The following is a 27,836-nucleotide window of genomic DNA, read 5'->3' on the forward strand; positions in this document are numbered from 1 at the left end:
AACACCGCTCTCTTGTCGTGAAAATCACTAGCAAATATGACATACAAATACTATTTTTTTTCGGGGCGCTTTGGGCTGCCTAAGAGTTTTAATTAGGTATGCCACCAAATATTTTCTTTCGCCGCCACTGCAGCCATTAAACTCTACAGTTTCGTTCGTGTTAAACAATTATTTGGGGCCCTTTGCTCATTTATATCGAAAAACAAATTTCGACAAAACTGGGAGTCATGGCTGCGGACCTAAATTTCGTTCCATATTTCATCCTATCGAAAGTATTTTAACACTTCGTGTGGATATAATAAACTGTTAACTAAGCCCGCGGTAGCTCGACAACATAAGCCTCGAGGAGGGTACAAGATTTGTTATAAACTAAAATAGCCTTGAAAATAATGCGCTTAAATTTTAATTAACAACTGAAATTGAATAAAGGGGAATAATAAACCAATATAAAAAATAATTGGGTCTCTATGGAGAAGCGGCTAAACGTTGCAACGGTTCCCAATTTTAGTATCTGTGGATTTTGTCATCTTAGTTTTTCCGGGCTCTGTGAAAATCATGACTTGATGGCTCAATTACATAACACACGCGTAAAAACTTAAATTCATGAGATAAAGATATTAGGCCTAACGTCGTTGGCCTATTACGTTTCCCGTGTTTACTATTTGGGTGGAAATCTTTCCAATATCAGACAGCGTGGCGCTACAAATGGGCTGCTAAAAAGGAACCGAACGGCTAATCTGAATTCGGTTCCAGTAGCATTTATCACAAAAGTTTAAGGTTAGGTTAGGTTTAGCTAAGGTTAAATAAGATTACTAAAAGATTTTTGACCGATTCTTCTCTTTTTTTAGTTTTAATTTTCAGTCTCAAATTTTGAACGCGCCTCTTAGGTATGTTTTTACCAAATACCGCAGGTTTTCGTGCCATAAGTGGTCTCTACCACTGCTTCGTTTTGAACAAAAATATGTTGATAATTCGTTGCAGATACTAAAGGCTGTATTTCTTGCAAAATATGTGGTTGTTCAGTAATTACGTAAGGCAGCTAGGGGGAAGGGGGTTGACAAGATTACTCAATGTTACAGAGTTCACTCAAATGTTACGTAACGTGTTTTTTTTTATAACGGAACCAAATTTTCAATTATTTTAAATTACAGTCGCTATGTAGTTCTTGTTTTTCTTACTCATCAAAGTAAGATTGGTTTTCTAGATGTACAATAATAAATAAATAGGCTTAATTTTGAGATAAATTTAACAAAATATTAGTGGGAGTTTGAGTATTTGTTATTTAATTTAGCTTCCGAATTGTTACGCCTCGTTACGAGGGACAGCGGAGAGTTGAAGTAAATCGATGATGCAGATCAGTCACTATCAAATTTTAGCCACGACGGAAGAAAACAACAAAACAAGCTTGGGGGGAAACAATTCCAACGTAGGACAGATTTCCTGTTTGGTTATAGCGAATTAAATTATTAAATTTAATTTACAGTGTGGGGCTACACAACTTTTACCGATGGCCAGTTTCCGGTCTTTCAGGTAAACAGCGGACACAATTTCGACCCCCCCCCCCTTTAATAACAATACGTTAAAGTCAACTCTTTAACTTAGGATGGTACTTTTTATATCAAACGATAGAACGCGCAGTGCCGTTAATTTCCGCCCCCTTCGACCAACCCCCTTAAAGAGAGAGTGACCGAAAAAAAACCAGTTGGTTTCATTCGATAGAACTCTTTGACGCGCACGCAGTGCCGTTAATTTCCGCCCCCTCCGACCAGCTCCCTTAAAGGGAGAGCGGTCGAAAAAAAACCAGTTATTAAATTCATGGGTATTTTTTTTTTATGAATTTGCGAATTTACATGACTTTTGGTGCCTAACCTACCCAAATGTTTGATATAAATTTCCTAAAATAAACCCATTTTAATCCCAGTTTAAGAATTTCTTTAAATCATATTTCCACTAATTTCAATAATTTAAAAGAATTATGTTCGTCGTGTTTTGCTTACCTATTTCACCTTTGATACTTTCCGTCCATCTAACGATAGGAAATCCCATGGCCTCAACAGCTTTTGTATTGGTTAATTGGGTTTGCCCACCCGGGTATCCTGAGGGTGGGCGGTGGTGTAACAACGTTTTCCGTAGGCCTACTAGCTGCCCTCGGTGGCCCTACTATGCCAAGCGTTAACATGAAATTATTACTACAAGGCCTAAAACTAGGGATAGGGTTTAGAGCGAAAGAATTTGGTCATATCTAGAGTTACTTAAAATGGATTTATTATTATTTATCAATCATTATTAAGAATTTTAAATTTGGTTATACAATAATTTTACTAATGTTAAATTTTACGCGAACATTTCCCCCAAAACGAAACATGCAGCATGCACAACTACTAATTAATTAAACAAAACTACTACTAAATATTGGATGGATGCCGGGGATTATAATACAATTGGGGTCAGTGGTGGACCATCGTTCTACTAGAGTTATATCACTCTTGATTTCATACTCAACTATACGTTGACTTGTTTGCTGTCGGTGAACAGATCCAAGGCACAATTTACCGATTCACGGCTGGCGGGAACGCACTAAGACCGAGAGTGGATACAATGTCTCTCTTTTTATATTAAGGTGCCATCGACTGGGCCGACAGGTTGCTCCCGTCTTTATTGGAGAACAGGTCTCTCTTTTCTTTTTTCTAATTTTCAAGTCCTCCTTGGTGATGTGTCCAAGTTCACCGTGATAAATATTTTTCAAAAGCTCACGGGTTTTCACTGACCCTCAAAAATTAAGATTAATTGGAAAGTTCGAAGCATTCGGTTTCCCACAAACTTCTAAAGAGTTCGTTTTTATTGCCCTGGCATCGGGTATGATAGATTTATAATATGTCGTCCCTGGCATTCCAAAACTATAAGAAAAGCGGCGCGACAAAAATAAAGCATGCACAATTCTAAAAGCTCGCGACCCGAACTCTGGGTATGACCATTGTCCGACAGAAAATATTCTGGAAAAAATAGGGGGCGCTTGATACCGACAGGCGACGAGGCAGCTACTATTCCCCGAAGCCCCAGAGTGGTTTCTTAGAATTCAAATAGAAATATATATCTAATTTTGGCCTATTTTGGTTTTTAGCTAACAATTCTTAGTATTTGTTGAAATACGCCCTAACAACCATTAGCCCCGGTTTTTCATGTGGCGCGTTTACGTAATTCGCCCCCCTTGAATAAAAGTTTAATATCTTTCTGTCTAACCATTAGAAATCAATGCGAATTAAGTTTCTAGGGTAAATCGGGGTACAGAACGCAGTAGTTTGTGTTAATATTTTTGTAGATAGAAAAGTTTATGAGTTAAAGGCGAAAAAGTAGAAAATATTGTTTTTTTCGGGGGTAACGTACAAAACACTATAAGATGATGTTGAAATGTGATAAGTTAACATTTTAAGAAATACCTAGAGAGATTACGTGCGTAGCTTTCCAGTGATAACAAAAAACATACACTTGTTGGATTTTGACGTTATTTTCCAAAAGAAATACCAATTTTTGATATTTGGGTCATTCCATGTTAAATCAACACACACAAAAACCTGGATATAGATAGTGTCTAGGGATTTCAAAGTTTTATTGAATTATCTCAAACGGTTTTCAAAATACGGATGTTTAAAATTTTCATAAAATGTCCCAAATGACATGACTGGTATATTTCTAATCCCTATAGCAGCTGTTTTAATTAAGCTACAAAGTTGCTAATGGTGTCATTTTACTCAGCTATGCATGCCCTTTCCAACGATATATACCATAAACATTTTTTTAAACATATTTTTAAAATTTCCAATTATTTTTTAATTTGATTTTTTTAAAAAGTGCCTCATCAAAATTAAAAAAATTCAGTGAATAGTTTGTATCTACGTTAAATGATTGGCCAAATTTCAAAGTGGGAGGTTCATGGGCTCATAATTTAACATTATTTTAAAAAATAGGTTATACATTATGTATACATATACGCATGTGTACCTATATTATATTTACATATAATATGTTTACATATATGCAGATATATACGTAAATTACAATATATACATATATGAATGTCCAAAGAGCAAAGAATAAGAGAGAAGTATACAGAGGCTTTATCGGAGAAATATTGTCTGAAATGGAAAGCGCGCTTAAATCCGATCCAATGGATTTGGAAACACTGAGAGTTAACGTAAGGCAATTGGAGCCAAAAGAAAATGCCTTAAGAGACTTGGACTCAGAAATGGAGGAGGCAATTTCATTGGACGACCTAGCTGCAGAGTATAGGAAAGATGAAACCTTCAGAAACGAAATCATATCATGGAAGACAAGAGCCGAAAGTGCGATAGAAAATGAAAAGGATTCAGCGAGTTTAGCCGGTTCCTATAGAACAGTGAGAAATCGCGCGTTAAAGGTATAACTTCCCACATTGGAATTAAAGAAATTTTACGGCGACGCAACAGAGTGGTCTAAGTTTTGGAACCACTACAAAGCAACTATACGCGACAACGAGGACGTACCCGACAAGGCAAACAAGTTTTACTACCTAGCATCACTCCTTAGAGGAGACGCGGAAGCCATCATTAAGGGGCTACAAATATCAGATCGGAACTATGATATCGCTATCCAGCTATTAAAAGAGACGTACGGAAAAGTAGAAATTCAGATAGATGCCCACACTGAAAATCTATTAAAATTGAAGTCCGTTGAAAGCTCATCAGACGTGGTAGGCCTGAGGAATTTATACAATACATGTCAAGTAGAGCTACTAGTTTGGAGTCATTAGGTCAAGACCCAGAGGCATGCGCGTCACTTTTGTGTCGAATGCTAATTAAGATAATTCCACAAGACATAGCGCTTGGATTCAATAAGAGCGCGTCAGCGAATGGAAAATGGAAGTTAGCGGAATTAATGGAATATATAAAAAGAGGCTTGGAAGGAAGGGAGCGCGTTTTAAGGTTGACAAATAAAGGCTGAAGAAAAGACGGAGCGTTCAACCACGGCAGTAGTGGCAAAGATCAAGGCTATAGTAGAGAGTTATCGGGGAATCAACAGTACAAAAAAGCCACCACGACATCCGCTTTAATGGCAGGTGTAGAAGGCCAAAAGGAAAATTGCATATTTTGCGAGAAAGAACCCCATAAGCCGGAAGAATGTAAAGACGTTTCACTAGAGCAGAAGTTGGAAATCCTAAAGAAGAAAAACCGTTGTTTTTGATGCTTAGTAGGGGAACATTCCTCTCGATTCTGCAGGCTAAGATTTAAGATCAAATGTAACCACTGTCAAAAGCGCCACCGTACAGCCATGTGTGAAGAGAAAGAGAAGGGGCGAAGGGAGAAGATCGAGTTCGAGAAAAAAACACCGCCACTACAATTAAAGAAGTATCCGTAGGGACAGTAAGTTCGTACCCTACTACGAAAGAAAAAATACTTCTCCAAACCGCTACAGTTCTGGCAAGAGGACCGAACGGGAATGAACTTATCAGATGTTTGATGGATAATGGCAGCCAGCGAACCTTTATAAAGAAAGATACAGCGCGGAAGCTCGGTTTAAGACCTACAGGCGTATAGAGAGTCTCCAAATTAAAACCTTCGGAAGTAGAAAACCGACACTGCTAAAAACAAACAAAGTAGAGTTAAAGTTAAGAAGCCTAGAAGACGAGACCGAAATCATTATCGAAGCGTTGGAATCTGATGAAATCAGCTCGGCTACAATTCAAGTTCCTGGAGAAGCTATTAAACGGAACCTAGAATCAAAGAACTTACCACTGGCAGATATAAGCCAAAGTGACAACAATAATGGATAAATACAGTTACTAATTGGTTCAGACTTGCGTGGGAAGATTTACACGGGAAAGTTCGAAAGAATAAACGACGTTCTCTTCGCTATGAGCACCCTATTTGGATGGGTCGTGCAGGGACCGACAACAATAAGAAACATGCAAGTTTGCGCGGAGAAAGTCAATATAGACCCGTTTTAATTATGATGATCCACGAAGAAGAAGAACTAACGGGAAATAGTCTTAAACGCTTTTGGGAATTAGAATCGCTAGGAATAAGATACACCGAAGAAAGAGGCCATGATCCGATGAACGAGAACGCCGTGGAATTCTTCGAAAAGACGGTTCAATTCAACAAAAGAAGGTGCCAGGTCAGCCTCCCGTGGAAAGAAGAATTGGCGGACAATTTCGATATGGTGAAGTGGAGATTAGCCGGACTATTTCGAAGATTCAAACGTGATCCCAACTTATTTGAAGCGTACAAAAAGGCCTTAAAAGAATACGAAGAGGGCGGAATTATCGAAAGGGTCGCGAGAGAGACAAATGAGATTGACCCCCTCTATTATCTCCCTCATCAACCGGTTATAAGAGAAGAAAGAGTGACCACAAAAGTACGTCTTGTGTTTGACGCGTCGAGCCATAAGAAGAACGAGAATTCGCTAAACGACTGTTTGATGTCCGGTCCAAACCTCAATCCTGACAACTTTGAAATCCTCGTGAAATTTCGAACAATGTAAGTAGCAATTATCGCCGATATTAAGCAAGCCTTCCTTCAGATCGACTTACACGAAAGAGATAGAAACGCTGTAAGACCCAAATCAAAAATACATAATATTTAGATTCAACAAAGTTTTATTTGGAGTTAACAGCAGTCCATACCACCTAGCGACCGTTCTAAATAAACATCTAGAACAATTTAGAAATGAATTTCCGGAAACGTGTAAGATACTAAAGGAAGATCGATACGTCGATGATTTTGTCTCGGGAGCTGATAACGCTCTATTCGCCTATGACAGAGTTAAGGAAGCGAAGGAGATCCTTAAAAGGGGACATTTTGATCTATGTAAATGGCATACTAATGCAAAGGGTCTACGAGAGCGTATCGAAAAGGAAAAGTTCAACGAGGCATTGACGTCGAGCGAAAATCAAGAAACCCTGATTTTACCTAGCGCTTCGTTGTCATCTAAGGTTCTAGGAATGACCTGGAATGAAGAAACAGACAACTTCTCCTTTGAAAAAGAGGCCTTGCTACCCCTTGTACAACAGTTGGACAGTATGAAAAGATGCGTTTTGCAGCTGTCCGCTCGAATATTTGATCCCTTGGGGTTAATAACGCCATTCTCAATCAGAGTGAAGACGCTTTTCCAAAGGCTGTGGCTGGATAAACAGAGATCTTGGAACGACGAATTACCTGAGGATCTTGCCAAAATTTGGAACTCATGGTGCTCAGAGCTACCCAATTTACGACTTATATCAACACCCCGACTCTGTTTTTTCAATGAGGAAGACATATCTGTGGTAGAGATGCAACTACACTGTTTTTCAGATGCTAGTGAGGTCGCCTTTGGAGCGGTCGTTTATTTAAGAGCCACATTAAGTAACGGAAAGGTATCAAGTCGTCTTGTAACTTCAAAATCCTGCGTTGCACCGCTGAAGAGGATAAATTTACCCAGGCTGGAGCTAATGGGAGCTCTAGTAGGAGCCCGACTGACAAACAGAGTTAGTAAGTGTATGAATATCAACAACGAAAAGATCCATTTTTGGTCAGATTCGAAAATCGTCATTCACTGGATAAGAGGTTCACCCAGAAAATGGAAACCTTTCGCGGGAAACAGAGTAGAAGAAATACAAGAGATAGCCGAACCAGGCTCATGGAATCATTGTCCAGGTTCTCAGAATCCTGCGGACGTGTTAACGAGAGGAAAAACCTTAAAAGATCTACAAAGCAGCGAGATTTGGTGGAATGGACCTGCTTGGCTTGTAGCCAAAGAAAAGAATTGGGGTAACAAGAACTACGAACCAAAGAAATTAGGCGACGATGATATTTCAAAGGTTGAAGAAGAATCCAGAAGGAAGTATGAAGAGGTTGCTCTCACGGTGTGCGAGGCAAAGCAAGTTACCGAACCACTGTTGGATATTAAGCAACGCAGTAGACTGTCAAGAGTCCTAAGAGTAACAGGATGGGTACTGAGGTTTCTCCAAAACTTGCGCAAACACCAAAAAAGAGATTTGTTAGTAAAAGTGGACGAGATAATCCCTCTGAACGCCGAAGAAATAAGGAACGCTAAAGAATTCTGGATTCGCCGAGTTCAAACTGAAAGTTTTCAGGAAGAACAAAAGGACTTGAAGGCCGGAACTGAGCTAAAAAGAAATTCGCCGATTCGTAATTTCAAACCATTCATGGATGAAGCTGGTTTAATTAGGGTTGGCGGTAGACTCCAATAGTTCTTTTTATAAACTAACGTGGCCTTCTTGTTGAAATGTTGCTCTTACGTCACAGTCTCTTACTTTGACAAGCCTACTAGCGCGCGCTACAGTCACGAGGAATATAGCTTTTTCTAGAGCGCGTGCAAATCGCTCGTGCGAAGAATACACAAATAAAGCTGGGTCTTGTGACGTAAGAGCAATAGTTTAACAAGTTGGGCAAGACCACTTTTTATTTTATAAAATCAACTATTTTCAGAGTTTGATTTCACTGAGAAACATCCTGTAATTCTACCGTGTGATCATTACTTCTCCAGTTTAATAGTCGACCGCGAGCATGAGATTGTCCATCACTCTGGAACGGCTAATACCTTAGCGCAAGTTAGAGAAAAGTATTGGATTATACGCAAGAGAAAAGAATTACGGCGTGCTTGAAATGTAGAAAATGGAGAGCAAAATCAGCTAAGGAAGTTACTGCGCCCCTGCCTCGAGACAGAATTATGGAGTCTAGCGCGTTCGAAACATCAGGGTTGGACTTTGCGGGCCCATTATATATCCGAAGCGAAGATAACGCGAGAGAGAAAGCGTATATCTGTCTCCTGACTTACTAGAGCCATACATCTGGAACTGGTGAGCGAAATGAGTACGGAAAAATTACTTTTAGCACTCCGGAGATTTATAGCTAGAAGAGGTTTGTGCAAGACTATCTACTCTGACAACGCGAAAAGTTTCAAGAGAGCGGACAAAGAGTTAACTTCCATTTTGAACAGCGTAAAAGAAAAGGACGTGATCGATTTTTTTGGTAAGATTGGCGTCCAATGGAAGTTCATCGTGGAGCAGGGCGGGTTTTATGAAATAATGGTCAAGTCAGCGCTTAAGAAGGTTTTACACGGCGCTCTACTCAGATTCGAAGAAGTAACTACCGTCTTAGCAGAGGTGGAAGCCGTGATTAATTCACGTCCACTAACATACCAAGGAAGCGACCATGAGGAACCTACAGCATTAACCCCAGCTCATTTTTTGGTCGGTAAACGATTAAGGGCCTGGTGCAGAGACGTTTTGCGATTCCTGTTAATTTTAACAGGATCGCTATTTTGCGATTCGGATTTAGCGAGCTGTTTATTTTGCGATCCTCGCAGTCGCAATCGCGGTGCAGAGACGTTTTAGCGATTCCTGTTAATCGGCGGCGCTGTTATTTTGTCGAAATTTTATCCGCAGGTCACGGACCAATGGGAGAGCTCGATTTTTGACGCGAAAAGCTATCATGTTTCTTACCTATTTGGCGCAATTTGTGAAAGAACGCGTTTTTTGGTCTCGCTTTTAAGATTATTAACTGTCTCATATATTGTTATATATTATTATTTTGAGTTATTTTCATTAATTTTTGACAACTTTATAGGTTAATCGTTTATTTTTATAGTATATTTTTAAAGTACATAGTATTTACAAGAATGTATTTATTTATTCTCAGGGAGAAGGAATATGTTTAGCGTTTCTCTAATTCCACTCGTTGTGCCCCCCGCGAGGGGTCGGACATTTGCCTGTTTTGTGTACGGGATTTTGGATTTTTTTAAAAATCCAGGATTTTATATTGTGGATTTGTCATACAAAGTCTATGGGAGCAAAATTCTTGGATTTTGGATTTGTTGATTTTCTTCCAAATTTTGTACGGGATTTTACCAACTGTCCGACCCCTCGGCCCTCCGGTATGCTCCTCCGTTTAAAATAAATCCAATTCGTCCTGCAATCTCATTGGTTATTAAAAATTACATTTTTCGACGCGATTAACCCTGCTGCGAGGACACAAAAAATTAGACCGCCTCCTTTTTCTCCCCCCCCCCCCTCTAGCGTGAAGGGGTAGGGGCTCAACGTGTCCGTCGATCGTCTCAACATATTCATTCTCCCTGAGAATAAATAAATACATTCTTGGTATTTATTAGCTTTATTTATTGTTACAACACCACAATGGGTAAACCTAAAAGTGGTAAAGAGCGCCAAGCAAAATATTCCCAAAGAGAGATAGAGGCCCTGGTCAGTGGTTTGGAGGCCAGAGAGGAATTGATCACTATTCCGTTACATCTTTCAATGTAACGTCTACTCTTTCTGAGGCAGCGATTGAACCTCTCTTGAGCTGGACTATCTGGATGAGGGATTGGTCGCATCAGCCATGGCTCAAGGGGATATCCACTATCCCCTATAAGTCATGACCCATCCATATTTGCAGAGGAGAGGTGGGACCTGAGACCGCAGTTTGCCCAAATACTTGCATCATGTGTGCTCCCCGGCCAGTCTGCAAGCACGTCCAAGATGCGGGTGTTAGAATCGCATACCTGAACAATAAGACATTTAAAAATGTGATAATTAAATATTGAGTATTTAAAAACCTACCAGTTGGACGTTAATCGAATATCTATTTTTTCGATTTAAATAGACATCGGCTCGGGGACCAGATGGCTTCTGGATGGGTATGTGGGTACAGTCCAAAGCACCGATAACGCCGGGAAGATTTGATTTCCGATAGAAACCAAGATATGTTTCTTGTAGTTCTTCCTGGATAGATGGAAAGCGCACGTATCGGTGCATCCTCTGGTTGATGGAATATATAACACGGCTAATGATCCTGGACACTGTGGACCTATCCACCCTGTGGCGATAATCATTAGCCGTTACCCACTGTATACTTCCAGTAGCCAAAAAATGCAAGCAAATTAGTATCTACACAAAAAACAATATATATATATATATATATATATATATATATATATATATATATATATATATATATATATATATATATATATATTGTTTTTTGTGTATATATATATATATATATATATATATATATATATATATATATATATATATATATATATATATATATTTAATATACCAAAAGCAGTAAAATATATTTATTCTTACCTGAGATACTGCAGATACAGGCCGGCCTCTTAGTGTTTCATGTTCAAGAGTTTAACAAAAACATTTTTCGGAAGGCGATGATGAGCTAGAAACTCACGTTCCGATAATTCCAAAGGATCTGGTCGATCGTGATATACTCTTTCTCTATTTAAATTAGGTTCATCAACGTCTATTCCTCGATTTATTTCCTGAGCAAAGCAGCCAACGCGACAAATTCCGCCATTTTGTTTCGTCGTTTTCGGCGGCTAGCGATTGCCGTAGACCACTCTTCATCGCCAAATTAACAGAAAGGGGGCGTGGTTTCGGAAAATCGCGAGCTTCGCGCCAAATCGGTGTGCAGAGACATCGCGATCACAAAATTTGGTGATTCTTAAAAACGTCTCTGCACCGGGCCCTTACTTCACTACCCCCAAATTCCGAGCCGGTAATTGCCTACACTTTAACCCGAGACCAAACATTATTAAGATGGAGATATCACCAACAAGTGTTGAACCATTTCTGAAAAAGATGGAAGTCCGAATATCTTTTACAGTTAAAATCCGTTCACTACCTGGACGAAACAAGTCCGAATGCCGTTATAGACGTGGGAGACGTAGCTTTACTGAAAGGAGACAATGAACCTAGACAGATATGGAAATTAGTGAAAGTGGAAGAAGTGTTTGAAGGTTGCGACAAGAAGATCCGCTCCTGCAAAATTCGAATGCCAAATGGAACTCTCGTGAAAAGATCCATTAATTTGTTGTAGAGATTAAGAATTAATGAACTCTATAAAATCGTTCATGGGGGGAGTGTAAAGAAATATTGTTTAAACGTTAGTATATATATATATTGTTTTTTGTTGAATAGCTCGAGCTCGCGTCTCGTGAGTTATAGGGAAAGAGCAAGAACGAGTCTCGTGTTTTGAAAGAAAAAAAGGCTTAGATTTAAGTTTTAACAACGAACGAAACCTTTACAAAAATTTTGGCTGTAACGCACATTCTGTATATTTGGATGTAGTCTCCCTGTTGCGCTCATTAAAAGCAATTGTTCTGATTAAATTAAGATCCGTTTCCTAAATCTATCGCGTCTCAATCACAGAGTAAAAGTAGAAGCTATTTCATTATATATGAATATATGTATTTATTATATATGAATATATGTATTTATTATATATGAATATATGTATTTATTATATATGTATATATGTATTTATTATATATGAATATATGTATTTATTATATATGTATATATGTATTTATTATATATGAATATATGTATTTATTATATATGAATATATGTATTTATTATATATGAATATATGTATTTATTATATATGAATATATATATTTTTAAAAACCTTTCTTAAATAATGTTTAACTATGAGCCCATGAACCTCCCCTCCCACTACGGCCAATCATTTAACGTGTATAAAAACTATTCATTGTAGTTTTTTAATTTTGATGACGCACTTTTTAAAAAAATCAAATTCAAAAAATAATTTGAATTTTGAAAAATATTTTTTTTTAAATGTATATGGTGTATATCGTTGGAAAGGGCACACATAGCTGAGTAAAATGACACCATTAGCAACTCTGTAGCTTAAATATAACAGCTGCTATGGGGAATAAAAAATATACCATTCATGTCATTTTTGCCATTTTATGAAATTGTGAACAGCCGTAATTTGAAAACCGTTTGATATAATTCAATATAACTTGGCATTTTCCTTGAAATCCCTAGACACTATCTATATCCAAAATTTCATTAAAATCCGAGATGGTCAGGGTTTTGAGTATGTTGATTTCACATGGAATGCCCCAAATATCAAAAATCGGTATTTCTTTTGGAAAATAACGTCAAAATCCAACAAGTGTATGTTTTATGTTATCACTGGAAAGCTACGCACGTAATCTCTCTAGGTATTTCTTAAAATGTTAACTTCTCACATTTCCACTTCATCTTATAGTTACCCCTGAAAACAACAATATTCTCTTCTTTTTTGCCTTTATCTCATTAACTTTTCTATCTACAAAAATATTAACACGATTACTGCGTTCTGTACCCCGATTTACCCTAGAAACTTAATTAGCATTGATTTCTAATGGTTAGACAGAAAGATATTCAACTTTTATTCAAGGGGGGCAAATTACGTAAACGCGCCACATGAAAAACCGGGGCTAATGGTTGTTAGGGCGTATTTCAACAAATACTAAGAATTGTTAGCTAAAAACTCAGACTTAGTCGTTCCTAATACTGACCCAACCGTGTTAAAAATTAAAAAAAAAATCGTTTGACCCATGGTAACATCATTGGGTGAATTGACGTGGAATGGCCCTTAACTACTATTCTACTAAAATATTCGTTATATGTTTAATGCAGTTCATCAATTGGGTTCGTTTGTTTTTATTTATAAAGAGCCCTAACTATTCCGTCTACGGTCATTTATTGATATACGAGCTGTCGTTTAGTCAAGTGGCTTTCTGTGCTTTGTGAATGGTAAGTTTTTCGCTTCTTGTTAATACATTTTTTATTGGTGTGGATATTTAGAAAACTACGATTCCTAATGCAGTCATTGATTTACTGGGTGTGCGAGTCATTATATGATATTGGAAATTGGACGGTATTGGTCTTTTTCATACGGTATGTGTCACAACGTCAACAGGAATTCTACGAGTCGTCCACTACCAGATGTCGAATATAGCTATTCTACGGTATCTTCATCAAGGACGAGTGTTGAAATAAAATGAGCGTTAACGATGCGGCAAGTATTTCGTAAGCGAGAAAAATACAAATACCCTCTGTAGATATTTCTTTCATTAAAATTTGCTTCGTATTATATTTAACTGATAAACTTGTTCTGTAAATAGGGTTAAATTCAATTGTGCATTGTTTTAGTACGTCCAACTCGCTGTTGTAACTACTTAATTTATATTATTCTGAATAAATTAAACTCGGTTGTTTCGTCTCAATAATTTTTATTAAAATTAAAATTTTATATCGGACGGGATTGAACTGGGATTACGTTTTTAGTAAATAACTCTGAATTGCGGAGATATCTTTAAGGGTCGTCTCGAGAAATTAATACCACTAGGGACAATTCTTCCGAGGAGAGGTATATTTTGGCTTGCCAACTTGTTAAACTCTGGAATTGAGTAGAGCTTTATGCATCTTAAATCGCCCTTAAGGGAAACGTTGCTACGGGCAACCGAAAACGTTTTAGATAACTAAAATATAACATTTCTTTATGTAAATTCACATGGGAAAAACCGAGGGGTAAGACAGTCTCAGATAATCTGTACACCGAGTTCGTGCATTTAGCACTGTTAAAGGTACATATTTTCAAGAGTTCGCGAGTTCCATTTAGCTCTGTCAAAGGTAGGCAGTGTACACCTAGTTCGCAGAGCGTCTCACCCCTCGGGAACAAGAAGATTCTAAGGCCCTCTATGAAATACTTAAAATTTTCAAAGATTACCTTTTTTTAAAAAACAATTCGTCAAGAAGGCGATAATATTGTTTCGTGCCCGTATTATATTTAAGCAGGTAGTATAAAATCTTGAATTAGTATAAACCTTCAATTTGAATCAAATATAACTTCTGGCCATACAACACAATTATTTATTACTTCAGGCCATACCCGGTTCGATATTTAAGTGCCACATTTATTTATACTTCTGGCCATACATGGCTGCGATAAGTAAGTGCCACACTTATTTATTACTTCCGGTCATACACGACTTCGATAAGTAAGTGCCACACTTATTACTTCTGGCCATACACGGCTGCGATAAGTAAGTGGCATACTTATTTATTACTTCTGGCCATACACGGTTTTGACAGGTCACACTTATTTATTACTTTCGAAAATTAACAAACCGGCTAGGCAAACTTTTTCTAAATTGTAACTGGGCTAGTTGTTTCCAAGAGATATCGTTCGGTATAATCAGATATACCGGAATTCAGGCCTTGAATTGGACGCAGTAGTTCTTCTGGTTGAACATTGAAATCTGAATGTGTTTCAAATGCAACTGGTCCCCCTGAACTAAATGCAACTGCCCCGAAGTAGATTCTTCTGTCTAAGCATTAAAAATAAGCACTTCAATAATAGCAAATAAACTCCCAAACATTTTACGCCTGACGCATTTTAATCGTTATGGGATATCCCCAAAAACATGCAATCAAAAGCTTAAACCAAATGATTTTTAATGTTAACAAATAAACGCCAAACCCTCTAATTATTTTATCCTGACGCATTTAATCTTTCAGGGAAATCCTCAAAAACATGCTACAAAAGATTAAACCAAAAATCAAACCTCCTGACACATTTAATTTTTCACAAACGCCTAAACCAAAAATCAAACCAAAGTATTTTTAATTACGCCTAGCACATTTTTATCTTTAGGGCAAATCACCAAAAACATGTAATCAAAAGCTTAAAAAAATAAACCCAAAGGAATTAAACTGATCAACCTGAAATATCCAATAAGGCGAAACTGTTACATCCACAAAGTTCTGTATTACTTCTGACCATACACGGTTTCGATAATTTCCATGATCCAGCATTCTCACACTTATTAATTACTTCTGGTAGTAGACACATTATTACTTCGTCACACTTACTTATATAGCCTTTTGAACAATAATTCGAAAAAAAATTTAAAGCAGTATGAATATTTATCGACGTACATAATAGCGTATTATGAACCATGTATTTTTTATAATTTTAAAAATTATGAAATTATGATAGAGGTAAATAAATTTTACATTATTTTATAAGTTATGAAATTATGATAAAAGTAAATACATTTTACATAATTTTAAAAATTATGAAATTATGATAGAAGTAAATAAATTTTACATATTTTTAAAAATTATGAAATTATGATAGAAGTAAATAAATTTTACATAATTTTAAAAAAAATATGAAATTAAGATAGAAGTATATAAATTTCAGATAATTTTTAAAAAAAATATGAAATTAAGATAGAAGTAAATAAATTTCAGATAATTTAAAAAAAATATGAAATTATGATAGAAGTAAATAAATTTTACATAATTTTAAAAAATATGAAATTATGATTGAAGTAAATAAATTTTACATAATTTTTAAAAAAATATGAAATTAAGAAAATAAATTTCAGATAATTTTAAAAATTATTGAAACTGTGATAGAAGTAAACATTTTATAATTGTCGTACATTGCTGAACGCTTTTTTCCCGCAATAGCGTTCCCAAAGTAGCGCAACGTTGGCGGGAAACTGCTCATCTGACAGCGTTCCAATCCCTCTTTCATTATTTCTTGCCCGGGGAGCACTAAATAAAAACCAGAAGGTGGTTAAATTTGGGTATATATAATTAAATTTCGTAAGTTTATGTCAAATTGGTTAATTTAGGTAAATGCAAATAAATTTAATAAAGTACGTTTTCTTTAAATTTTAATGTTAGTAACCTCAAATATTTCTGTCGATTGTTGAAATTTCTGATTAAATTTCAAACATTTTGTGTTAGAGTAGAAATGGTGAAACTCATCAATTATAACTTAATCAAGTTAAAGCTATGTCTAATTAGAGTTCGATATCATGAGGACAGAAGGTAGTTATCCCCTCCAGTATTTTCAGAGTTGGCAAATTCTAGTTGAGTTGGCGAAGTCATTAAACTTCCGCCGGCACCCCTTTGAGTTTATAAGTAAGACATCCACCCCCCTCGGAGTGGACCAAATTTATTTCATTCACCAGTTAAAGCCTTAAAAGTGCAAATATTACTTTTAATCTAATTTTATATCTTCATTTATTAGTGTAGTGGGTTGCAAAAGTCACTCTACTTATGGTGATATTAATATTAAATTTCATTGAATTCCTGTAAAACCGCGTAAATTGTGGCAAAGACTAATTAATTAGAGTGGAAAGCTGCACGGGATGATAAAGTTTGCAGCAGACATTTTGTTCTAAGTGGGTATCCAGGGTGGGAACCATCGGATGTTGACTGGGTACCAACACGTTTTATGAAACCTATTATAAATAAAGTTACCCATAAAAGGCTTTATCTGAAAATAGTGTAGAGAACGATTATTTTGAAATAATTAACCCATCTGATGACAACTTGAGCGGTAAAGTCTTGTAACGGGGAGCTGTATCGGGAAGCCTCGGTGGGTTTGTTTACGTTTTCAGTACGTTCAGGAGCGGAGAGATGGCGCCACCAGTTCTACGGCGGATACTTTATCTGGGGTTCAACGGTCAGCGGCGGCGGGCTCTTTCGGATATATAAAGAACGTGCTGGAGAGACCGAGGTCATTACGAATCTGGGGTCCGACCAACGATCGACATACCTTTGGAATTCGATGAGTCTATGTATTAATTAATCGGCTGGTTGAATAAAGAGTTTTTTAAAGATAATTTTTTGTTATTGTGGTTTTAATTCGGTTGGACTAACAAGCGACTTAGTGGTCAAACCTTGACCCCACGTACCCCTACAGTCTTAGAGCACTCACGAGAAAGTAGATATGAAAATTGGATTAAAAAGAAGGTACGCTTTTATATCTCTAAATTATTGACTCGAACTAATTATTAATGTAATATTTTATAGAGAAAATTGGTAAAAGAGTTATTTGATAGAAAATGGGAACATTTATCTCTTCAATCATCAATTTGATTTCATGACTTTGTAGGAGACAACCAGTATGCACCTGTATTTATTGAATATAATGAAAAATCCTTTCGAAGTAATTTTTTAGTTTTTTCCGTTAAATATCAATAATCTCACTTTTTTATTTTGGTTAGGCTTTGGCTCACAAACCATGACTGATCCTCTTGTGGAAGAAAATGTTAAACTGAAGCACGAAATACAGGAGTTGAATAATATCAATCGCAAAAAAAGTTGGTCTGTTGAAAAAATACAGAATGATGATAATGTTACGAAATTCTACACAGGAATTCCTACATTTGCTGTATTTCTATGGTTATTAAGTAGGTTAATGAGCGAGTATCACTTTTTGGCTACCGAGTCGAGTTCGAGTTTCAAAATTTTTTCTTTAGCCAAAAAGTGAAATCGCGGTGCAGAGACGTTTTAGCGATTCCTGTTAATCGGCGACGCTGCTATTTTTCCGAATTTTAATTTTATTAGGTTTTAGAATTTTTATTGTTAAATCCGTTATTTTATTAAAATATATTTGTATAATACTGCCACGAAAGGCAGCAAATCAGTTTCTGAAGAATGAGAGGTTATTCAAAATCTTGTTTAAAGCAATAAAATAGTGCATGGAAATTAGTTTCTTCTGATTATATAATTTTCCTACTCTTATTATTTATTAGATTGGTTGCATTTACTACACAGTTAATTGGTTTTGTTATTTTAAAAAGAAATTTTAACATATGGTTTGTACACCAATAAAATAACAAATGAAAATAAGATTCATGTTACCCCCAGAAGTCGTACTTCTGAAGCCAAAAAAATATTCATTTACTTATGATATCATGTTTTTCTGGCGTTTTTTTTTATCTTAAATAAGTTTGTTTCTGTCTTTTATTTTTGTTAAACCCCTCTTATTAAAAATTGTTTCCACCATAAAAGGGATATAATATTTAAACATTACCAAGAATGTATTGAAGTTACTAAGAATATTTGACTACAGGATTCTGATTCCCATCCTCGCAGCCTTTGTATCTTAAATTCGTCTGCTTTCCCATTCAAGTTTCCTATATGGTATGACCAAGAATGTATTGAAGTGACTAAGAATATTGGACTACAAGATTCTGTTTCCCATCCTCGCAGCCTTTGGAGCTTAAATTCGTCTGCTTTCCCATTCAAGTTTGCTATATGGTATGACTTTGAATGCCCCTTAAATGCAGACGAACTTTCTCCACAAAAGCTGTGAGGATGGTACCAGGGGTTACTGCTATGCTGAAATATTCTTAGTAACTTCAATACATTCTTGACATTACTTTATTTGACGCCAATAATAATAGCCACGATGAAATATAAAGGAAACATTTCTTTTCCTCTTGACCAATGTGTTTCCAACTTAAATCCCTACGAAACGTTTATTACATCACCAGAATCAATGAGAACAGTAAAATCATCAGATCTTAAAATGTTAAATAACCCCTTAAATATGGTTTTAAGGTACCATTGCTGTAGAATTGGTTAGCATCTTGGTAACTATTGTTTGTAGTGGTTTCAGATTGGATCCCTTCATTAAGGAGAAAGGTAACAGATATCCATAAAAATATGGTATCATTTAAATAATTAAATTCATATCGATATAGAGAGAGAGAGAGAAAAAAAAAGAAACCCTAGGTAATCCATAGACCGTCGATGTTTGGTATATTCTCCTAAGCTATAAGAAAATATTACTTCCTTTGTTATTAAATTAAATCATTTAAGTTAAAATCCCTTTAAAAGCAATTCGCTAGCCTAGGCTTCGTTAAAATCCTTTCACATTGTTACTCGTTTCACACCTCCCTCCTTCTCCTTTCCTTGGCGCCAGCAAAGTCTAGCAAAACAAGTCGAAGATCGATTGCACTACGAACCCCAACCAAACCAAAAGAGCCCCAGCAACCCCCTGCTGAAAACTATACTTCATCAGTAGCATTCAACATGTCAATTTAGACGACCAAGAACCTGTAAAATTTCCGCTGGTCACCCCAAAGACGGGAGAAAGAAGGGACAGAAATAATTAGCTTAAGCTAATGAAGCGTCGATGTTATTTTAAAGGTAATAGCAACAGCCCGGACGAATCGAAGTCGTGGAAGTCTTTCTACGTCATTCGAAACCACAACCAAAATCAATTAGCACACCCAAACATACACTTCCGGCCCCCCACATTTTCAACCCTCCCCAAGCTGAAAAACAACAAAACCAATGAGCACCCCAAGAGAAGGCAGAGAATCCGCCGCTCATGTAAAAGAATCATGAGACCAGACTAGTTTTGCTATGACAGAAGAGTTTCCCCAGTCCGGACTTTTTCTCCGCTACAGCCCCAAGTGAAAATAAAAGAGGCCGAAATGCCCAAATAAATCCCCTCAAGGATGCAAATTTAGCACGAATATCGTTTCAAGCCCAACAACTTCCCCAAATAGAGACTTTTTAACGTTAGTAGGAACAATTTTCGGTTAATCATAATTCCCGAAGGAGAAATCTTTCAATCCACGCGTCGTCAAAGTTCGACCCGTTTGTAGGAGACAATCCTGGCTCCGTCCCTTCTTTGTCGAGAAACAAAGTCGTCCTCGTCATCTACAAACACCCAGAATGCGAGACATCAAGAAAGATTATCCCCAGAAAGAAGACGTTCATCCATGGACTAATTAATGTATACACAGGGACGGTCCGCATAGGAAATTTAGCGGCTAGCGATTGCTAAATGTGCCCTCGAGCGGCGATTGTGCGAACTAACGACAAACTGAGTCAAGGGGGATGGAAACGGGAGGAAAGGTTTAAGGGTACAAAAAAAAGCAGTCGCCTTGCCGGCGATGTTGTAAGCTCCACGTGCGTTTGGTAAATGAATTCATTTATATTCACAATTAAATTGATTGATATTAATTTTTCGGCCCATACATTCGAGACGTTATTCTCAATTTGTCCTGACAAAAAGAAGATTAAAAAAGTGGATTTAAGTGATTCCGATAATGGTAAATCAAAGATTTTTTTGGACAAGGCTTAGAAAAAGATGAACAGGAAAAGTATAAAGAAATCTTTCGTGTGTTCTTTATGACAATACTTCGAATCACTTTTACACGAAGGGTAAACACACAGCTTTTTCCTCATAATTAATTTGTAAAACTACTTAAATAAATTAAAGCTCTTAAATCATACACCTTATTCAAATGAACGAAAAAAACCGTTTGTTTTTCAAATCATAAGCAGACGCCAACATCGATAGACTCCAAGACTTGCAGATAGAGGGCAGCATCGTTTTTCCGTTTGATGACGTTTTGACTCGGCTAACTTTGCTTAAGGGGGGAGGAAAAGAGGGAACAGCATTAACAAGACTTAGTCGCCGATTTTATGAGAGAGTGGCGTTGTGCGGACCGTCCCTGTGTATACATTAATTAGTCCATGGTTCATCTATCGTAACGTTGAAATTTCCTATTTTCCCTCCTCCCCCTCTGGATCACCCATCAAGCTAAAACGATAATCCTCCCGCTAGTCTGTCGCCATTGAGTCTCGCCCCTTAAAATTCTGTTACAAAGGTTCCCCTTCTCATCCTTTCTTTTTCTCTCTCGAAGCCCCTCGTAGATGACCAAAAGTATTTTACCATTTGTGTTCCAGAAAGAGTCCCCCCCCCCTTTTTGGACCGATAAAAAATGGTATCTTAAGTTACCCTCCAGAAATAGAGCTCATAAATCGTTCGATTCCATATCGAGAATCTATACTACAGTCCCCATAACTCCCAATAATTGAAACTTTAAAATAGATTTTATCCCTTATCCCCCTTAAAATATTTTTTTTTAGTTTAAGGTTACTCACTTTGGAGTAAGCGTTTATTTAAAAAACTTCTTTTTAGAATTTACAGTGCATTAATTAAAAAGAAAAGAAAGAAAAACAAGTAACAAAACCAACAAATACCAACCAACAACATTTTCAACAACTTTCCCTAACACTAAAGTTTACAGTTTAAGAAGGGGACGCTATTTTCTTCTTTAACTAAACCACTGGATATAAAATCTGGGTAGAGCGATATATTATATTTTTTGAAACATTCCTTTTCCATTTCTGTGAATTTCAATAAACGCGATACAAAGTGATTTTCAATAAGGCTTAAACAGTCCTCTGTGCAATTATTCATTTTTTTGTGATAAATAAAATAAATAGATAGCTTACATAGACCGAAAATTATTTTAGTAATGCTTGTAAATGGTTTAATCCAGTAATTTACTTCATTTAATTTAAAATCTTTATCGTAGTTTCTGATTAAAATTTATATTTTGTTTAAAAAGGGTAAAATTATTGGACATTTAAAAAACTTATGTTTAGTATCACCGACAATATGATTACAAAAAGGGCACTCTAGTTTTAATCCGTATAATTTTGAAGCTAACTGAGGGGTTATAACAAAACTGTACAACAGACGCCAAATAATATTGCTTTCATGGTACGTGAATGAACTATTCAAAATAATTTTACAGTTTATATAGCATGAGTCTGGATTTTCTAGATATTCATTTACTATCTCGAGTGGTTTTTGTTTGTAAAAGGTCGGCACTGGGTTTAAAAAGGATTGTAATTTGGAGTTTTCACAATTCACTATAAGTTCATTTTCGAAATCATCAATATTTAGTTCTAAATGTAAGCTTACAGATATTGGTTCTGCTAGCTTTTCTTTCTCTAAAAACTCTGGCGGGGAATTCACGAAAAAGATCCGTTTTGATCATAGCGGTTGGACGCTCTTGTTGTTGCAGCACTGAGATTTTGTCCATTGTTTGAAAATTCAAAGGAGTTTTCCTCAGTATTGAAAATGTTGCGAAAAAATAGGAAACCATCTGATTTCCATTTAGGGTGGTATATTGGGAGGCTTAAGAAGGGGCACTTCCAAATCGGCAAATTACGTAAACTTGAAAGATTTGAGGGCTTAGTAAGAACAATTGGTAATGATTTGCAAAAGGTAAAAAGACTTTGATAGTAGCTCGGTAAGTTGTTCAGTAGTTGGATATAATCCTTAAGACTAAGAATTGAAAAGTATGGTATGGTATTTGTTGATTTCAAGTAGTGTATTAGGAACTCGAGTTCTGGATTCTAAGGATTTTTTAAATTGGTGAAAGCAAATTTCTTCCATTGAATGTTTAAGTTCAGTAGACCGAAGCCTCCTTCGCATGTTTTTAGAGTTGTGAACTTGGCCTTACACCAGTGCTTGTTTTCATTTTGACAGATAACTTCTAAGCATTTTTTTTAACCGACTCTGATAAATCATTAGGTATTTCCATGTGAGGTAGCAAATAATTAATTTTACTTTGAATACGATAAATTTTTAACGATACTTTTAGCGTTTTCTAATGATATGTGGATGTCGCTGGAAATTGTTTTTAAAGATTCGCACCTATTGAAAAAACTAAGCCAAGAATTTTAATTTTCTTGCTGCTCCATGAGATCCCCAGAGGATAGTCGGTTCTGCCCTTCCATTTACCAAGCCAGAGACCGCTGTTTTCTAGATTGAAACTAGCATTGCTAGCTCTTCCATATCTTATACATTCCGTTTTAATGATACTAAATCATTTTTCTGCTGTCACGAAATTACTAGAGTCGTCAGCGAAAGATTGAAGAACTAGCGGTTAATTTAATTTTACTCTTGCTTCGGCAGTTGAATAGGTTTTTTTAACGAAGTTAGAGATTAATAAGCCGAGCCCAATGTGATCTAATATTTTATACAAGTAATTATGGTTTACTCTATCGAACGCTTTCACCTGATCCAGGGAAACTATAGCCAGAGGAGAGTTATGTTTTTCAAAATATTGTATTACATCTCAAACTATTGCAATGCTAGAAGAAATACTGCGACCTGGAATGTTAGACGTTTGATCTTCATTTATTAAGTTGCCTATTACTTTACGAAAACGGTTCGCTAGAACTTTGGATAGTATTTTATAGTCCGGGTTCAAAAGTGAAATTGGTCGCCAGTTTTGCAATAATTTGGGATCACCTTTCTTAAAGATTAATATAATTGCGGCCATGGTGAAGGAACTTGGTATCTGTGGTAAACTTATTATATTACAAAAAAAAATGGAAAAGAACACTGCCCATTAGGGACCAAAAATGTTGGTAAAATTATTTTGTAATGCCATCTATGCCAGGGGATTTTCGTTTTGAAAGACCTTTTATTACTTCATCGAATTCTTTTTTATTTAAGTCGGCATTGCATAATGTACTTTCGTCTTCTGTCAATTTGGGTAAAATTTCATGATAGTTGTCGTTAGCATCAACTGGTTCGTAACAGAAGAGATCCTGGTAAAAGTTTCGTACTTCCGCTATTACTTCTTTATTAGTTGTCACTTCCGAGCCATCACTTCTTAAAACACAATTTATTTTATTAATTCCCTTAAAACTTTCCCCCAAAGCAAGGCGCTCTGAAGGATAATTAGACGGCACCGTGAAATCAATTTTTGCCCTAGTGAGTATGCCTTCAGCTTTTTTATTTTCTAGGTTCTCTAAGTTTTTCAATAATTCCATTTTCTCATTTTCAGGTATAGGAATTGCGGCGGATAATTTACTTTGGATCTGGGATATCTCATTGAAACCATTTTTCATGGAGCGGTAGGTGTAATCTTTGCATAAGCCTTTAATTCATTGTTTAAAGGGAAAGTGTCAATAAAGGTATTTTTTATTATTTGAATTTCGTCACGATTCCTATTCACTGCCAACTACCTCATTTACTTCCTTTCCCCTTATTACCTGTCTGACCTCGCATCCCGCGTCGACCGACAGCGCGGTAATATTCATTACTATTATAAGCCAACATTTTCAAAAAAGAATTCTCTGTTAGAAAATTAGCCATATCATTTGGTTTTTGAGGAACTATTTATTTCAAAACTTAGCTGATAGTAATTACAATAAATCTAGTTATAAAATAAATCAATAAATAAACAGCAATTTCACGAATGTACAAAAATTGATCATTGTCTTAAACCAATTTCTAGCTAAATATCCTATATTGATCACACGTAAAACAATGGTCCTGCTTTTTTATATAAGTTGTTGTTCTACCTAATTATCTGACATTTACATAGCCTAGTCAAGGTATAAATTGTAACAAATCATTTAAGCGTGTAGAATTAACTGACAAACACTTTTAAGGTAATACATCAAATTGGCTCGGTAAGCTCTTGGTTACATGCCAAATAAACCTGACTATTCCAATACATCTTTTATCGCAACTCCTAGTCTACCTGAGGAAAGGTTTCTTCTTGGTTGATAGCTAAAGATCTTTGATAGACTGAACCAATTCACCATGTCATTACTGACTCATTAATTAAAACCCACTTCATACACTACCAGCAAATAAGGATCTATAAATAAATCAAGGCTTAGAATACACCCAAAGTAGTAATGTATAAGATTCCCTATTATAATTTATTCTTACCTGTAAAGTTGCTAAGCGTGGCTGGCTTATTTTAGTGTTTCGTATATCGTGATTGTGGTTAGGCCTTGACTCTGACAATAATTTGACAAAAACATTTTTCGGAAAGCGATAATGAGCTAGAAACACAAATTTTAATAATTTAACAGATTCTGACCTATCGTGTTTGTATTATTTATCTTATTGAAGTAGGTAAAAAGCGTTTACTTCTCAATTTATTTCCCGAGCTCTTGCGTACCGCAATCCGCCATTGTTTTAGCGAGCTTTTCGGCGGCTGGTGACTGCGACTGCCGTAGACCTCGCGCAAAATAAACAGAACGCTTTCCTGTTGTTTTTGCGTTCGAGATGTCTCTGCACACCGATTTGGCGCGAAATTCGCTATTTTCCGAAACTACGCTTCCTTTCTCTTAATTTGGCGAGGAATCGCTACTTTGCGATACTTAAAAAAGTCTCTGCACCGGGCCCATAGTTGTCAATCTTAACATGTGACTTAAATACTAAAGATTATTTATGGATTACACAAAAACAAACTACACTTACTTACGATCTTTACGAATGACCCCCAAAACGAACTTCCCGTAGCGCATGCGCACCATTGCGCACCAATGAGAAACTTGAGAGAAAATGAATGCCTCTAAAGTCTAAACCGTAATTTCGAGGCTTCAAAAACTTATATTTTATCGACGTTATTGATTAAATTACAAATCGTGAAAAGACGGGCCTATGAAGTGAAACACGCTGATTTTAAATCCGTTTACAGAATTAAAATACGGCAAGTGGTTGAGGTTACAGCACGACTCAAAAAAGGCCTAAGAGTCTCTCAAGCTGAGTTGACGTCTTCATCGACAAATGTTAGTTAGATAGCACATGAGTCTTTCAAATACAATCATCTTTTCAGTGAGGTTCATATCTCCAAGGTGGTCCCAAGGGACCAGATGGGGTGTTAACGGACGATTAACTAAATAGTGCATTGTAACCCAGCCACCTGAATTAATGGCTTTAAAAGTCGCTTGATGACTTAGGCCCATGGTGGTGCCTTGGGTATTAGCCTAGCTGATTATTAATTGCCTGTATCTGACCCACAAACACAGGTAGGACTGAGCACATGTCCTAAACTATGCAGGTAACTATTGAATTTACCGTGACCACTGAGTATCTGCGTTGAAAAGTAGTTAGGGTTGACCCCATTGTCGCCCACCCTAGGAATAAAATTCCTAGTTACAATGCCTTTAGTGCTGTCGCTCCAACTACTCTGCCAATACCTCTTGGAAATGCCCCTCAAATTATTTTTAATACTGCCCTTATCGGGTTTAATAGAATGGATAACCGGATTCGTTAAAGCGCCCTTGGCCAGCGCATCCGCTCTCTCGTTACTTAAAATACCACTGTGTGCTATAGACCTTTTGCGGCGTCTGAAATTGAAGCTCGTAAAAATGTTCTGGTAGCCCTGTTGTTGAAAAGGTGTTTTCCATACAGTATCTACTATCCTACTGTTAATTCTATTAGTCTTAAAACATAGTTGTATCGTGGGATACCACTTTGTGAAATTGTGTTTTACCATTAATTTCCTTAGTATTTTAGAGAACACAAATATTAAAGGTTAGCTTAGTTAGTTTTTAAGTTTTGTGAGTTAGAAACTTTAGAGGATGTTATTTTTCAGTTGAGCTTAATCTGAACATGAAAACTTTAAAAATAGTTACCGATACATGTTACGTTTCTTTGAAGTCGAAGAGTATATTAATTTTTTTAAAAGTCTAAATTTTTTACCTCTCCGAGGGAACTTTCCCCTAGGAGGGGTTATACAATGACCGTGTCTGTCTGTCCTGCGAACGCGTTCGCATTATCCGTGCAAAGGTTAATCATTGCGTACGCAGTTACTCGAGCAGTTTCGGTGAGCGTTAACGGATTGATTTTTTTCGTCAACGCTCACCGTCGCGACGGTTTTAATTCAGTTTGATTGGATATTTCGTTATTGACTTGTTGTGAATGTTGAGTTCGTGTTGTGACGGTTGTGGGTGTTGAGTTTGTTGAGTTTGTGTTGTGATGGTTGTGGATGTTGAGTTCGTATGGGAGTTTTCTCTCCGACTTCCTCTTAATGACTTTGCTGAGTGTTATGCAACCTCTCAACGTCCAATGGCAGGGTTTCCACCAATTGTACACGGTATTCGTCTTAGTATCAATTTGCAAGAGATTTACTCTAACCACTCAGCCACCAACGCTTGTTAATTAACGGTGTTTTTCTAAAAAACAGCTTTGGCGAATGTCCTTTACAAAGTTATAACGTTAGGTACTATAATTTATTCTACATCATTTTAAATTATATTAATCTTATATTTAATTAAATATTTATAAATTATATTAATCTTATATTTAATTAAATATTTATAAATTATATTAATCTTATATTTAATTAAATATTTATAAATTATATTAATCTTATATTTAATTAAATATTTATAAATTATATTAATCTTATATTTAATTAAATATTTATAAATTATATTAATCTTATATTTAATTAAATATTTATAAATTATATTAATCTTATATTTAATTAAATATTTATAAATTATATTAATCTTATATTTAATTAAATATTTATAAATTATATTAATCTTATATTTAATTAAATATTTATAAATTATATTAATCTTATATTTAATTAAATATTTATAA

At 36.1% G+C, this 27,836-nt stretch overlaps 2 protein-coding genes across 2 annotated transcripts; both read left to right on the forward strand.

The window, feature by feature from the left end:
* The first annotated feature begins 5,904 nt into the window (after positions 1–5,904).
* On the forward strand, positions 5,905–8,224 carry LOC149922067 (uncharacterized). The gene is made up of 2 exons (XM_090162239.1): positions 5,905–6,512; positions 6,619–8,224. Exons 1-2 carry the CDS (start codon positions 5,905–5,907, stop codon positions 8,222–8,224), a joined length of 2,214 nt encoding a protein of 737 aa, XP_090018365.1.
* A 618-nt stretch (positions 8,225–8,842) lies between these two features.
* LOC149922068 (uncharacterized) lies at positions 8,843–11,867 on the forward strand. Its single transcript, XM_090162240.1, has 2 exons — positions 8,843–9,226; positions 11,655–11,867. Exons 1-2 carry the CDS (start codon positions 8,843–8,845, stop codon positions 11,865–11,867), a joined length of 597 nt encoding a protein of 198 aa, XP_090018366.1.
* The last annotated feature ends 15,969 nt before the right edge of the window (positions 11,868–27,836 follow it).

This window comes from Leiobunum rupestre, chromosome 11, assembly GCF_980474605.1.
Source record: "Leiobunum rupestre chromosome 11, qqLeiRupe1.1.hap1, whole genome shotgun sequence".
Taxonomy (NCBI): domain Eukaryota; kingdom Metazoa; phylum Arthropoda; class Arachnida; order Opiliones; family Sclerosomatidae; genus Leiobunum; species Leiobunum rupestre.